General features: G+C 38.2%; 1 protein-coding gene across 1 annotated transcript in view; it reads right to left on the bottom strand.

Annotated features, from left to right (window-relative positions):
- HMCN1 (hemicentin 1) overlaps nt 1-16,324 on the bottom strand; it is a 402,083-nt gene that overhangs the window by 285,194 nt on the left and 100,565 nt on the right. The window contains 3 exon segments of the mRNA XM_027767566.1: nt 5,157-5,270; nt 7,483-7,610; nt 9,555-9,696. Coding sequence (XP_027623367.1) covers nt 5,157-5,270; nt 7,483-7,610; nt 9,555-9,696 — 384 coding nt within the window.

Below are 16,324 nucleotides of genomic sequence, written 5' to 3'. Positions count from 1 at the left end.
CATGCGCAGTTAGGTAATCAAATTCCTCATTCTTTACCTGTGAGAAAAGTGCACAAGCGCAGGAGAAAACGCGCAGATTCAAATCCAAAAGAAGGACGTAGGTAGTATGACAGACCTCCCACCAATATATATTCATGACCGCCTCTAGTATTAAAAATAACGATTAACCAGTACCAGATGTAGTTGACACCTGGCAATCTGCCCGCCCAAGAGCCTTTTAGGTGTACTTCTTTTCTACCTACTTCATTTGTGGTTGCGGTTTCATTTTGCGCCTAGGGACAGATCTCTAATTTTAGTGATCTGGACCCAAAGAACCAAGGACTTCACCATGCAGCTCGACACTCTCCCATCCATTGACAAAACCTCTGACTATAGTTGGAAGGGTTTGGTTATATAAATCTTTCAGGATTTCTCTACTAAAAACTGTACTGTTCGTTGTCAAAACTATTGAAGTTGGAGTTATGGGATCTTTGGAGAAGCAGGTAGAGAATAAACATGTGAGAGATGGAACCACATACCACTGAGTTTGACCTCAAGTGTGAGGGCAGGATGAACCGAGAAAGACTACTTATGTCTGGGTTACTCGTGAGGACTTCAAAAAGTTCATGGAAAAATGGAATTCAAGTGCAAGTTTATTCCGTTGTCCAAAAACGTTTTGAAATATATGCAATACACATTGTCATGAGCTTCTGAAGACCCTGTGTGTATGTCATATGTTTCTGGAGCACCTCAAATCACCCAAGAACTACTTCTATTTGAAGGCAACAATGCCTCAACAAAGCTGAGGGTTAGCTTAAGCTTCTCCTATGCTTCCTCTTTTCCAGGGTGTTTCTTCGCCAAAGAATGAAATTAACCAGGGTGATTCGTAGGAGTACTGGATGTTCTGCCACAGCTCAGTGTCCACATCTTTTTTGTTTGTTTTTTGCTGTAAAGAGTGATATCAAACATGCGAGGATCCTAAAAACTTCCAGGAGGTTGGAGGGCATTGCTCTTAGAGCTTCCCAGCATTTCCAAATGTCAAGTCTGAAAAGGTATTTTCCAAAATGTCACACACAAGCCATGTGCCCTGGGCCTGAGGACCACAGAAGATAACTTTCCTGGTTTCTAACAAGAAAAGAGACTAGGAGGTAGTAATTCTACACCTTCCTATAGGACTATAAGCTACAGCAATCAGCACCTACAAGAGACTCAGGCAACCAACACATAAGTCTCTTGTTGTTTATACAATTTTCTGAGGAGACGAGTCAAAGGAGCTCTTAATTAAAAAAAAAAAAAATAGCAAACACTAGCAGTGCCAAACACAAAGTATTTTTCAGCATTCCAGTACTGAAAACTCCAATCATCCTCGTAAGTTTGCTACTACATACCACATGAGCAAGCAACTAAAGCTGCATCTGTGTGCCTCTGGGAAATTTCCATAAATAAAAGCAGATGATGTTGACATAAACTTTCCTCCCACTAAGGGAGGCTGCAGTGTGACCCCACTGTTCACCAAATATGAAAATATTTGGACTAAAAAGCATTTACATTTTTTAATTTACTTCTCTCCTATTTCTTCTGTGTATATCAGAGGACATAATAGGATGAAATAAAGACCTTTTCTTTTTGTTTTGCAAATTAAAAATGTTTAAAGAACAGCAATCAGCCCAGCCACAAGGCACAGTGATAGCACATGGCTCTCCACGCTGGAAACCATATGGAACATCCAGGGTTCAGTTCCCAGAGTAATCTGTATACATTGGGCAGAAATACATGCATGATCCTGGCTGGCAAGAAAGGCTAGTGGGAGGACAGCAGAATGAGACCCTGTTGAGGGTGCTTCTCTCTCTGTCTCAAATGACAGAAATAAATTAATTAATTAATAAAAAGAAGAGCAGTCATGAAATAAAATATAAATTAGAAAGCACTAGTTCAATCATCTTTACATTTTAATCGCGTTTTGAGCCTCTCTTGATTTCTACTGAAAAATTAATTATCAAGTTATTCAGAAGTCATCAAGAAATACAGAACCTTTCAGATGAAAATGAGACAGACTGTTTAGTTTAATATTAGGTAAGATTAGAATGTTATACACAGTAAATATACAAACTTTCCTGACAATCTAGTCAAGGATTTAACAATCATTACCATTGAGGAGGGATCTGCTTCTGCTGCTATTTGAATTCATTCCTGGCCTCTAGATATATAGCAACTAACAGATCATTATTCCTGATATATGATGTTTTCGAATAGTTGATAATTAAATGAGTTATCAAAAATTTGTCTCAAGACCCTGTGAAGTATACTCTTAAAAATTATTGGGGTCGGGCCAGCAGGTGGTATAGTGCTGGACTCCCACATGGTGGACCACAGTTCAAGTCCTGGACTCAGTGGCTTGAAATTCACACTGGGCACATGTGCGAGCATGCCCAGAATCCTGAAAAGAGAATGAAGGAGAAGGGAATTGTTGGTATGTCCATTCCCCTTAGGAGGTGGTTTCTCACTTTCTTTCTCTCCATCTCTCTTTGTGTCTCTGGCAAGTGTACATGCCCTATAGTGAAAATCTCTCTCAAAAAAAAAAAAGAAATTACTGGAGTCTCTGGTGAATTTTTGTTTATGTGGATTATATTTATTTGTATTCAGCATTTTACAAATTAAATTGAGAAATTGAAAAGCATATGCATTAACTTAAGAGTAAACTCCTGACATTTTAAAATAATGAAAGTATTTTATGGAAAAAAATTATATTTTCTGAAGCAAGAGAAATTTAGTGGGAAGAATGGCAAATCTATGAGGTCTAGAGTGTCTGGTTTAACAGAAGACCGCTGAGTGTTCACATTTGCTCCTGCCTTCACCCAATGGGAGATCACATAGCAACAGCCTCCAGAAACTCCACTATTCATTCATGAGACAATGAGAGTGGAAAGGATAAAGACCTTAATATTACTTTGAAAATAGTTTTGATTTCTTGGATTCACCTGAAAATGAAGGGAGCAAATCCCACATAGATTGCAAACTACATTATGACACCCATCAATCTAAGTAAATGTAGCCAATTTAATCTTTAATATTTTACCACAAATATCTTTTTCATTAGATTTTAATAGCATCCTTGATTCTATTTTGAACTCACATTATGTTGCTAATTTCTAAAGATGAAAGATCTAAAACTACAGAGGCAATTTGGACTTACGTAATTTATTTTTTCCAATGATCTGAATGGCATGCAACACATATTATTTTTAAAAATTTACATTATTCAATCAGAATTACCTGAAGAACAGAACTGCCTGAATCAGAATTGTATGAAGAACAAGTTATTTTTATGATTAAGACAGGAACTCTTCTTCACCCTACAGCTTCTAAGGGATAAGATTTTCTTAACCTTCTTAGTGAAATAGGAAGGCCCAACTGCCTCCATTTTGAAGCCAGTCTACCTGCAGAAGGTTTTGCCCTCTAGTTTCACTCTTGATGACCTTGGTGACTCTGCTTATGCAATACATTGTCTGTCTGTGACTGGAAGAGTGAATTGGCCTAGTCCTGGGTCTTAGGACAGTTTTCCTATTGTTGGTGAACATGGAGAAACTCATCTTCCAACACTTGTATCAGTATCTAATGCCCACATCCTATCTCTGTTGGTTCATAACTTGGACAGGAAAATGGAATGTCTTTACTGAACCTATTAAATGGAAATATCTATAGTTGAAAAAGAAACAAATAGTAGTGCATTCTAGAATTTTCCATGTAGTAACTGCATGGCTCCTACCTCCTCCTTTAGTTTCCTAGTAATTTCCGGGATCAAGACTGTAACAAAGATCAATTTATTCAGGAGAGTAGCCCCAATTTGGGAGAATGCAAGACTTCATGCATGAGTCTGCTATACACAGGCAGAGAAATCAGCATGTTCCATTACTTTTTGAATTTTTATTTTCATCATAAACTACCAAATAACATTAAAATTAAAAAAAAACCTACTCTCTCAAATTACACATCTTTTCTGGATCTATTTAATTATAATGTGAATTCAACTTTGATATCTATTTCATTGACAACTTTAAGATTTATGTATTTTAACTAAGTAAAATTTTCTTATGTTTCTTGAACTAACCTGATTAAGAGGCGAATGCAAAAATGCTTTGTTAGCAAGGAAAACATGAAAACTAAAATATTTTAGACATAGAAAACCATGAACATGGCATTATTTCCTAGTTTTCCTTTTGATTTACCTTATTCAAAAGTATTTGTTTTCTACATAAAACCTTATTTTTCACCTCATGTTCCCTTGGAGTTTGAACCCGAGGTGAATTCATAATTTTGTGATTATGACATCAACCTGTTGCTATGGAAATGTCTGTGATTTAACAAACAGAATCATAACAATAGTGCTTTGTACTATTTAGCATTTTTCATCCTAAGATTAAAAAGTATTTTGCAAACAGCGTCTCAATAATCCTAGCAACCACCCTATTAGGATGTTGCAGAATTTTTTTCTTTATCTCCTAAACTGAAGCAATTGAGGAAAAAAACAGAAGCAGGGCTGTTTACCCAGAAATCTATCTTTCACATCTGAGCCTCCATCAGGACCCAAGTGTGTTCCCGCTAAGGTCAAGAGGCACATTTCTGCTGTTTCATTACAGAACCACAAGGTCTAATCCTTGTGTTACAAACATAGGCAGATCATTTCCATACTTGCCACCAGCAACTACCACACGTGATAAAGCTAAGAAATACATTTGAATTTCAATATCCTGCAAGCTTCCTACGTGTCCTTACTTGAGCACTTGGTAGAAAGCATGGTTGAGAATCTAGCAAACGTCTCAATAGTAAGAGTCATCATCTCTAAGAAAATTGAACTAACATCAGTGAAGCTATTTTAAACATTAACCGAGTATTCTTGGACAATTTTCTACAGGAAACAATCCTAAACTAACAATGAGAATGTTCGGCTGGATTAGCAAAGGAGGCCTTTTCCTGCTTTGATTTTCATGGTCCCATAATCCATACCAGATGTTAAATCCTGAAATCTGGAATCCAGAATTTTGAACTATCGTCTCCAGTGAGATCATAAACACATTTTATGGTGCTGCTAAGTCACACACTCAAAATAAATTTTTAGCAATTTTTTTTAATAAAACAAACTTAAATGAAGCAGACACAAATATATTTAAAGAATGTACCTTTGAACCATTTAACTTGAGGTGGAGGAACACCAGAAGTTTTGCATTCCATAACTGTGGTATCCCCAAGGGCAACCAAGAGTTCACTCTGAACTACAACCATCTTTGGGGCTTCTGAAAAACACAAACATGCAAATAATAGCATCTAGTACAATACCACGTGGAAATCATTATGTTTACTAAACAAGTCAAGTTAAATCTATCAGTATTTGTGTACCTATGGCTTTTTAAATGTTTATAACCAAACTATAGGTGTACACAGACATATGTGATAAAAAGATCACTTATTAAAGCTCCTCTAAACGATATTAGGCAAAAAACATGACTGAAACTCCAAGTAGTTATAAAACAAGCCAACAAATTTTAGGAAATTAGTTGCAAGGCCTTACTACAAAAGAGGGATATGAGAAAAGAAAAAGCTTAGAAAGTTGAATACGTCATTAAGAAACAATATTCTACGGTAGAACCTGAAAGATCCAAAGATGTAACAGCAGAGAGTGCAAGTGTATTTGTCAGAGGCCGTACAGGAAGGAAGTACACAGTAGAGGGGGTGTGAGAGATCTAGGGAAGAGCACTTAACAGATACAAAAATGTAAAGCTCTCTCTTTTTTTATTTTTTGTTTTCTTGAGAGGTTTTTGCTATAGGGCACATGCACTCACCAGAAAGACAAAGAGAGACAGAGAGACAGAAAGCGAGAAATCACCTTCCCCCCCAAGGGAAATGACCACACCACAATCCCTTCTCCTCCATTCTCCTCTCAGGATCTTGAGAAGGCACATACGCACATGCCCCTGGTGGGAGTTTAAACCACCAGGTCTGGGAATCGAACCACGGTCAACTACATGGGAGTCCAGCAGCATAGTCATTACACCATCTGCTGGTCCCAAGCTCTCTGTTAAAAAAATATGTATATGGTAATATTCTGGATTTCGTTCTCATAAACTGCAATGCATACTTTGAAAAACCATATTGTGTGGTGTGGACATCCCCCCTGGGGGGTGATTTCTCACTTTCTGCTCACTTTCTGTCTCTCTCTGTCTTTCTTTCTGGTGAGCAAAAGCACCCTATAACCAAAAAAAAAAAATATATATATATATATATATTTTGTGCACTTACAGAAATGTACAACCACTGGATCTAAATAAGAAATCATAAAATCAAAATTTTTAAAAAAAGAGAGAGAAACAATACCAAAAGAACACAGAGTAATCCTTGTAATAAAAATATAATCCAAAGAGAAATGATGATAAGACTGACTTGGCTAAATCAGGGTTTGAGAATAATACAGATGCAGAGAAATTTGTTAATACCATGTTCCACATGATTTTAAGAATATTCATGTCTAACCACAGAGAGAGATTTTCAGCCCAAGGCTAAAATGTTCACTCATAAATACAGTCTCCCAGTTTTGACTCGATTTTCCTCTACGATGCACAATATAGACCTTATCTGGCATTTCTTTCCTTAGCTGTTTCACCCTTTTGCCAAATGCTTCATTTCACGCATATTTTCTTTTAACTGGACATTTTAGATCTTCCTAACTCCAGTGGAGACAGTGTTAAACAAAGCTAGAGTTACCTCCTCAAAGATCATGTCATGTATGCATCACGTCAATTCCTTATTTCACAAATGAGACCGTTCTTCTCCAGGCTCTCAAATTCAATACTTGTGACACTTTGGTTCCCTCCCTCACCAATATACACCAACTACAGTTCTGTCTGCACTAACGGCTCTTTCACACCCCCTCCTGTACACCACCAGTTTCATGATCTTACTGTCAAGGAGGCTGATTAACAGTGGCAGGGGAAATTGTAAGCCACTAATTATTTATGATTTACCAACTGACACTGAGCAGAAAACGTCTTTATCCTTTATTTGACTAAGAAAGATCAGTATTTCTACTTAATCTGAAAGAGAAAAATTGAAAAAGGAAAGTGAAAATAATATTATACACGATTTTGAAAGTAAATAGAAAATATATACTAGAAGTTGAAATAAGCTATAAACGACAGAGAATTTATTAATTTGAAAGTGAAATATTGCAGAGAACTGATAAGCCATGCGAGAGCAGAAACTCAGAGAACAACCTTGAAGCCTCCCATAGCCTGGAAGCTTCCTTGATTTCTGCTGACCAATGAAACTACTCACTCTCTGACATTTCACTGAAAATAGCTACAGTGTTTGCTTTAATCAATGTGTGAGATGAATAAGAAATTGTAATGGTATGGATACCTTACGCATAACAAATTTATAGAAAGGTACTTTTATATTGCTTTATAGGATATCCATCCTATTTTAATTGCCTTTTGAACTGATTATACTTGCCAATGAATCTGAGGGTAGAAGTCTGTTTATCTGTTCCAGCTGAATTACTTGCCAGACAACCATAGATCCCTGCATCTTTAGGAACTGCATTTTTTATAAGTAAGGTCCCTTCTGAGGTCATTCTATACCTATGGATAAAAGACAAAAAGAAAATAAAGTTGAAAAGACTGTAGTAGCAGTATCAAGATATGGGGCCAGCAGGTGTGTAGTGGTTAAGGTGCTGGACTCCCTCATGACCAACCACAGCTGGAGTGCCAAGCTCTGTAGCTTGAAATTCGCACGGGGTGCATGTGCATGCATTTCCAAAATCCTGAGAGGAGAATGGAGGAGAGGGGATTGCGCATAGCCATACCCCTGGGGGGTGATTTCTCGCTTTCTGTTTCTCTGTCTCTCTGGCAAGCACATGCACACTATGGCAAACATCTCTTTGGAAAAAAGAAAGTCAGAGTCAGTAGAAAAATAACTGGAATTTGCACCCAGACCATCTTGCTCCACAGGATGAATTGCTCTGCTAGAGGGTCCCTCATAATGAAAACCTGAGACACAATGCCTCATGTCACAGAGCGAGTCAGTGATAAGCCTAGGAATAGAATCTGGCTCATACCTAACCCTCCTTCTCATGCCAAACCCAGAGTAATGGAAATCCAATGGCTGGAAACTTTGTTGCTTATGTTCCTCTTATTTATGACACTCTGAGCATGAGCGGATTCAACTGTCTTTAAAAACTATGTAGTAGAATCAAATACCTCTCAGTGCATCATGGCAAAAAGTGAAAAGAGTTTCAAAGAATGTTGTACACACTTCAGTTTTATATTCAGTTATACCACCCGTATTGCTAACTCTCTTCACCCTGTGGGCTCTAGAACACTAGCTATTACTTCTTACTCTGGAGCTACTTTTCTGTCCTTCGTCTCTTTCTCTCTTCTGTTAAATACAGGACAATGGCTTTATTTTTTTTTGGGGGGGGGGGGGTTTTTTGCTATAGGGCACATGTGCTCTCTGCTAGAGGGTCCCTCATAATGAAAACCTGAGACACAATGCCTCATGTCACAGAGCGAGTCAGTGATAAGCCTAGGAATAGAATCTGGCTCATACCTAACCCTCCTTCTCATGCCAAACCCAGAGTAATGGAAATCCAATGGCTGGAAACTTTGTTGCTTATGTTCCTCTTATTTATGACACTCTGAGCATGAGCGGATTCAACTGTCTTTAAAAACTATGTAGTAGAATCAAATACCTCTCAGTGCATCATGGCAAAAAGTGAAAAGAGTTTCAAAGAATGTTGTACACACTTCAGTTTTATATTCAGTTATACCACCCGTATTGCTAACTCTCTTCACCCTGTGGGCTCTAGAACACTAGCTATTACTTCTTACTCTGGAGCTACTTTTCTGTCCTTCGTCTCTTTCTCTCTTCTGTTAAATACAGGACAATGGCTTTATTTTTTTTGGGGGGGGGGGGGTTTTTTGCTATAGGGCACATGTGCTCACCAGAAAGACAGAGACAGAGACACAAAAAGTGAGAAATCACCCCCCAGGGGGGATGGACACACTGCAATCCCCTCTCCATTCTCCTGTCGGAATCTTGGACACCCATGTACATGCGCCCAGTGTGAGTTTAAGCCACTGTGTTCGGGATTCAAACTGTGGTCGACTACATGGGACTTCAGTGACGTAGCCATTTCACATCTGCTGGTCCCCAGGACAATGGTTTTAACAGATCTATAAAAACTTTGTGTTATTTTATTGATCATCTCACAAAAAGTTGTTTATATTCCCATGGTAATTACTCAAGTTAAACCAAGTGTTACATTGTTACATTTCCAACTCAAAGTTTTAGGAAGCACCTGATCTCAGTCATTGAAATCAAGAACTTAATAGCCTCAAACTCTATAAATTCATCATTTATATTGTATTTTTCAATATTTCTTAGCCTGTCTAGAAAATCTAAAGCTGCAGATTTTGGTCAAGCTTTTTATAATCTTAGGGTTTGGGTCAGGATTATGTTGGCCCCAAAATTTCATCAACTTTTCTCACTCAATGAAAACAAAGAACGTGATACAAACCCAGTACCTGTGTGAACCCACAATAAACACATCGTTCACGGTCCAGGCCATCTTTGGCTTGGGATAACCTGTTGCAGAACACATGATGGAGACTTCAGACCCTGCCGTGAAAGACTGATTCTTGGGCATCACAGTGACTTTGGGTGGATCTGCAAATAAAAAGATGAGTCTGTATTGAAACACCAATTTTTCTTACAACGAGGAGTTTCAACTGTTAGCACATTTCCCAACTTCTCACCCCCATGCCTGCCTTCCTCTGAGTAACCTACCACAAGTTCAGCCATATTCGCGCAGGAAAGAAACCGAAGGCATTAAAAGCAGGGAGAGTAAATTCTTTGAAAGTTGGATGAATTTGGTCCTGATGCCATACTTCGGTGGTCTCCATTGGTTACCACAGGCCCCGCTCCCTTGCTCTCTCCAGCTGACTTCCACTTTCTTCTGCTCTTCTAGGACACCCATATAGACCTGCTACCCGGCAAAGGCTCTCAGTAGTGCCTTTGTCTTTCTACACAGTGAGTCCAGCTTGGAACCACAACTTGTTCTGACTATATTGCCCACTCTCTTTGACCAGATCTTCTCTTTTATTTATTAGACTCTAACTTTGTTGAGGTCAGAGACCATGTCTTTCATATTATCCAATAGCTATTGGGTCATTGGAAAAGATCCAATATTATATTTCAGAGCATTTAACATCTCTTACATATCATTCAAGTGGTTGATGTATAAAAGACACTTAAAACTAGTCATGGAATGTAAGCCATTCTTCAACTGGTACTTGGTTCTAAATTGTACTCTCTGCAGCCCTTCTCAAGATCCTTCTGTACCAATCATTTGACTCATGCCTGTGAATTCACAGGACCTCAACTTAACAAGAGGCATCAATTATTCAAACTTTCCACTGCATTCTACTTCTATTGCAGAAAAAAAAAACTTGAAAAACTTAAATCAGAAAGCAGTAATTGTCTGGGATAATTCTGGGATGTTGACATGTTGGGTCTAACCAGTTATATGTTTTACATCTAGTAGTATGCAATACAAATTACTTTTCAAAAAATGTGTCATTGAACAAGTATTATGCTGATCATGTAAATTTCCCACTCGAAATACATTTCCACAGTGCTTGATATAGATTTCATGAATATTAACAAATGTATTAATTAGCATCTGATTTTTACACAAGTATTATATACATTAGCAGTTACTCTTCCTATCTAACTGTAGTGTTTTTATTTTTGTTTTTGTTTTGAGTTTTTTTTGTTGTTGTTGTTGTTTTTCCTATAGGGCATGTGTGCTCACCAGAAAGACAGAGACAGAAAGTGAGGGGAGGAGTGGTCACACACAATGCCTTCTCTTCCACTCTCATCTCAGGGTTATGAGTATAAACGCACATGCGCCCAGCATGAGTTTCAAGCTGCCAGGTCCGGAACTTAAACCACAGTCAACATGGGAATCCAATGCCTTAACTACTCCTCCACCTGCTGGCTAACTATAGTTTTTAATTCAATTTTTTATTATAAATGAAACTGAGAAACTCCATTAACCAGTTACATGTGAATATATTTACAATATATCTATTCTGTAGGTCAGTCTGCAAACTGTGGCTTAGTTTCACTAGGAAAGATTAGTCTGAGAAACCCCTTACATTTGAAACAGACACACGTGGTACTGTTGGGCTGCTGCAGCCACTCAGCTGTAGAAACCTAATTAGTGCCTAATTGCTAGCAGCTTGAAACTGCAACGCCCCCCTCTCCCCTTTTCCTGTTTATATTGTGTTTTTCAAATTATGATCTAGTCTTTGAAATTGATGTTTGAAGGGCTCGTCTGGCCTGCAGGCTTAGTCCATAGCCTCTTTATTCCAGGGATTCTTGTTGGTGAACACAGGGCTAGAGCAATGCATGAGGTCAAGGGCAGACTGGCCATAGCCGGGAGTTCCAGCTGTGAGTCCATCTGGAGCCCATCAATTCGGAAGCGCTGAAGGAGTCCATATGCTGTAAGGGTGTTGCCGATAATCTTCAGGGCACGAGGGGAATGAGAGGAAGGGAAATGAACAGTTCCTTCTCTTTGGAATTTATTGAATACCCACCTTTATTCACTCCTACCTTCCTAAAACAAAATGTTCCTCATGTCTAGTTCATATTGACAATGGGATGGCTGCAAAGATTCAAGCAGCTCTCAATATTTTTTAAACTTGGGGCCTTCCAATAAAGTCTGCCAGAACTGGGCTGGCATGTCTCCCAGCAAGCATCCCACTGGCAAGCTCTGTAGTTCAGATATCAAAGTGAAAATAAATGTTAGTTACCCACACCAGGCTGCAGAGAGTGAAGAGGTCACTGAGCAAAGAAAGCCTGGATACAGACTGCTGCTTGGGGTCATGGGGGTCATGGAATAGGTCTATGCACAACACAGATAGGACGACGTGCTTCCACAGAAGGTGAGAGATTTACCACTGCCTCGGAAAGAACGTGCCTGCTGATGGCGTGGACAAACACAGAGGCAACACTGATTTCCACCAAATAACAGTTGAATAAAGATGTTGGAAATACGTCAGCCTGTACTTATTTAGGCTAAAGAAGGGTATAACAGACACTAGTATAATCGTTTCATTTATTAATTTTGTATTATTGCTAGCATATAATAATCATGCATATTAGTGGAGGTACAATGTGATTCCTCAGTGCAAAAATCCAGCGTACAGTGATTAAATCTGGATGATCAATATAGCCATCATCTCAACCATCTGTCATTGCTCATGTTGGGGACAAGCAAAAGCCTTTTTTCCAGTTACTTAGAGATATACAGTAAGTTGTTGCTAGCTATATTCTCCTTCTGTGTTTTATGATGCTAGAAATTGTTCTTGTTATCGATCTGTAATTTTGTTTCCATTAATCAACAGTTCTCCATTCCCCACCAACACTATTTCTACAGATGAAGAATAATATATGTTACTTCTCTATGTCTGGCTTATTTCCCTCAACAAAATTTCTTCCAGACTCGCTCATTTACCCTCAAATGACAGGATTTCTTCCTTTTTCATTCTTGAATAATATTCCATCATGTGCGTATGTGCCACATTTTCTTTTTCCATTCATCTGTTGATGGACACTAAGATTCATTCCATATCTTGGCTATTGTGAATAATGCTGTCATGCACATTAGGGTGCCGATATCTTCACAACATACTCATTTTCTTTTGAATATATGCCTAGCAGGATAGCTAGTTTATACTGCAGCTCTACTTTTAAATTTTTTGAGTAATCTCCATACTGTTTTCCATAACAGTTGTAGTAGTATACATTCCCACAACAGTGTACAAGAGTGTCTCTTTCTCCACATGCTCGCCAGCATTTGTTATTGCCTTTTTGATAATGTAAGTCTAATTGGGGTGAAATGATATCTCATTGTGGATGTGTCTTGCAACTGTTAATTTCATAATTCCTAGAAAAACTTCTTTTGTTTTAATAGTGTAGTTTCAATAGAGCAAAAACACAGAATCCAAGAACCATAATTCGACTTCCACAATAAAGTGATATACTCTTTCTTTTAGCAAGTCAATTCAATACCTCCTCACTTACACTTACACCATTAAACCCCATTTTTAATGAGAAAAAAAAATAGTACTAAAATTGTATTTAGAAGTCCAGAGTCTAGCTTTAGGCTTTGAGGAGAAGTAATCCATTTTTACTTGAGTTTTTCAATCTCATTTCACTACCATCACCATGAAGATCAACATCAATAACATAATCATCAATAACAACTTGCTTTTCACCAGCTGAAACAATGGGAACATTGTATTCTGTTAGGTAATAAACCATTAATTCGTTCTAATTTTAAATGATAACAAGAACAGAGCACCTAAGTTTTTATACTTTCTCATTAATGAGTTCAAAGGACTAAAGACATACATGAATTAAAAATCAGAAATAACACTGCTTTAAGACATAGGTGTCTTGGAACCAGCAGATGGCATGATAGTTATGACCCTGGACTCCCACGTAGTTGACCACAATTTGAGTCCCAGACCTGGCGGCTTAAAACTCTGGGTGCGAGTGCGGACATACCCAAAATCTCAAGAGGAAAATGAAGAAGGGATTGTGGTGTGGCCATCTCCCCTAGGGGGCTTATGTCTCACTTTTTGTCTCTCCATCAAGCACATGCAACCTATAGCAAAAATCCCTCTATAAATAAATAAATAAGACATGGGTGTCTAAATATACTATCAGTGGTAAGGTTAAATCATAAGCAACCATAAAACCATCAATTGCTCTGCCAACAAACACTAGGGAAGAAAAAAATCTTGCCTCACTTTCTTGAAAATTGCCAACATTATCTTCACACTCAGGAGACTTGTAAGTTTCTTGTCAGTTGGGTGTGTTATATGGTTCTTAAGACTCTGGAAAGAAAATTCTCAAAATAAAAACCTAAGGACTTTCTCCTCAAGATGATTAATTATCACCAAGAAACAATTCAGGTAATGCTAAAGCTTTTAAATCTCTAAGCAACATATTTTCACCATGGTTACTTAGAGTACATGGGCAGATTTCTATGTATTTTCATTTTTCACTCATCAAACATGTACTGAGTACCTACTAGGTTTCAGATACTTTATGTCTCAAAGGTCAATACTCCGTATTGGGTTATCAGAAAAGAATGAGATGTTTTTTCCTATGATATGTTTTTCTATGGTATGTTTTTTCTACATTTTTCTATGCAAGTGTATCATGACTTTTCTGACAACACAGTACTCAAGTATTTAATAAAAATTAGTGACTTTCTTTCTAGTAGTCAATTCATTGAAATAGGAATGTAGGCTAAATTTACTGAAGGCCTATTATATGCCAAGTATCTAACTCTGGATCCTTAATTTATTTTCCACAATAATCCTATGAAGTTAAGGGTTATTGCCATCTCAAAGAAAAACAAAAGCTTGTTAACTAATTTGCCTTAAATCACTCAAAGGTGGAGCTAGGAATCAAAATCAGACCTTGCTGGCCCCATGGTGCCTGTTTACACCTGAATGGGGATAATAATAGTACCCACCCCTCACAGGGTTATTGTGGATCAACTAAATCAATATGCACAAAACACTTAAAGCCTGGCACATATCAGGCACTATGTAACTTTTGCTATTATTCTCAATATGCCATTCCGTGGCAAAGGATGATGAAATAAGTACAATTTAAAATACATCTGTGCTTTACTATCTGGATATCTACAAGTAAAACCTGACCATCACAATCCTTATTCTTGCATATCCTATTTAGATTATATGCCATATTGATAAATAATATTTATTACAAGTATCTTACTTAATTCTTCTGAAGTTTGATTTATTTACAGATAGTTAAATTTTATTAGAAATTTTAATAAAAACAAATAAAAGATGTTTCTTCCCCCAGGTTTTACTTATGAAAAAACAAAACATGCTGGGACCAGCAGTTGGCATAATGGCTATGTCATTGGACTCCCATGTAGTCGACCAGGGTTCAAATCCCAGACCCAGTGGCTTAAACTCACGCCAGGTGCATGTGTGTGCATACTCAAGATCCCAAGAGGAGAATGGAGGAGAAGGGACTGTGGAATGGCCAAACCCCCTGGGGGGGGTGATTTCTCGCTTTCTGTCTCCCTGTCTCTCTGTCTCTCTGTCTATCTGGCGAGCACATGCACCCTGTAGCAAAAACCTCTCCCTCCAATAAAAAAACATGCTAATAACTATGTCACCTAGTACATATTTAAAAAGAGCTATCATGATATAATGAACATGTGTTTATAAAAATATCAATTTCATACTTAGGGAAGTCATTCTAGCCATTAGAGACTGACCTTTGTCTTCTTGGGAGACATTTCCTTTCTACTGAAATATTCTCTCTTATGACAGGGATTAAGCAATGACAGAAATTCACCCTTTCCTGATACCATAGAAGACAAATCAATGTTCCTAATGTTCATTCATAGATAACATTGAGAAAACGAGGCTTTGACTGGCCCTTGAATTTCCACATGCTAGAATGTGAGTATGAAGAAATGTCAGTTATACAATGAACACTCAAGTAGAAGCAGGACTCCTGTGCTGATGATATTCACCCTTAAAAATCCTGCCCATCAAAGAACTATCAGGTGGCACAACGGTTAAGGTGCTGGACTCCTACACGGCCAATAGGAGTTCAAGTTCCACACCTCGAGGCTTGAAAAAATCACTCTGGGTGCATATGCATGTGTGCCCAAAATCCCAGGAGGAGAATGGGGAAGAAGGGATTGCAGCATGGCCATCCCCACCAAGGGTGCGGGGTGATTTCTCACTTTGCCTCTCATTTTCTCTCTGTGTCTCTCCAGCGAGAACAAGCACACATGCCCTATGGCAAAAAAGCTAAAAAAAATCCTCCAGATCAGTGATTAGCTAATAGAATCAATAAATCCTCCAGATCAGTGATTAGCTAATAGAATCAATAGAAAATTACTTCTATTGCCAGATAAATAGGACACTTAAGCAATATTTAGGAAAACAGACCTGCTTGCACCATGGAAGATGGATTGAAACGGGGAAAATAAAACAGAGATAAGGACGTCCATAAAAAGAGTATTTTAATAGTTTAGTCCGACAGTGTATTTGAGTTGGATGAAGGAGGTGCCCCTGTGACGGGGCCATGCAGGCAACACAAGCTGGTAAGGATGCTGCCTCCCATTCTAAGGCAAGGCCTGGACTGGGAAGAAACTGAGGCAAGGCCCAGTTTACAAGCTCTCCCTTGTGTCCTTGAACTGGCCGGTATTCAATTTCTCTGC

This window comes from Tupaia chinensis, unplaced genomic scaffold (assembly GCF_000334495.1).
Source record: "Tupaia chinensis unplaced genomic scaffold, TupChi_1.0 Scaffold144318_1, whole genome shotgun sequence".
Classification (NCBI taxonomy): domain Eukaryota; kingdom Metazoa; phylum Chordata; class Mammalia; order Scandentia; family Tupaiidae; genus Tupaia; species Tupaia belangeri.
Note: the sequence above shows the minus strand (reverse complement) of the source record. Positions and strands in the feature narration are given on the sequence as shown.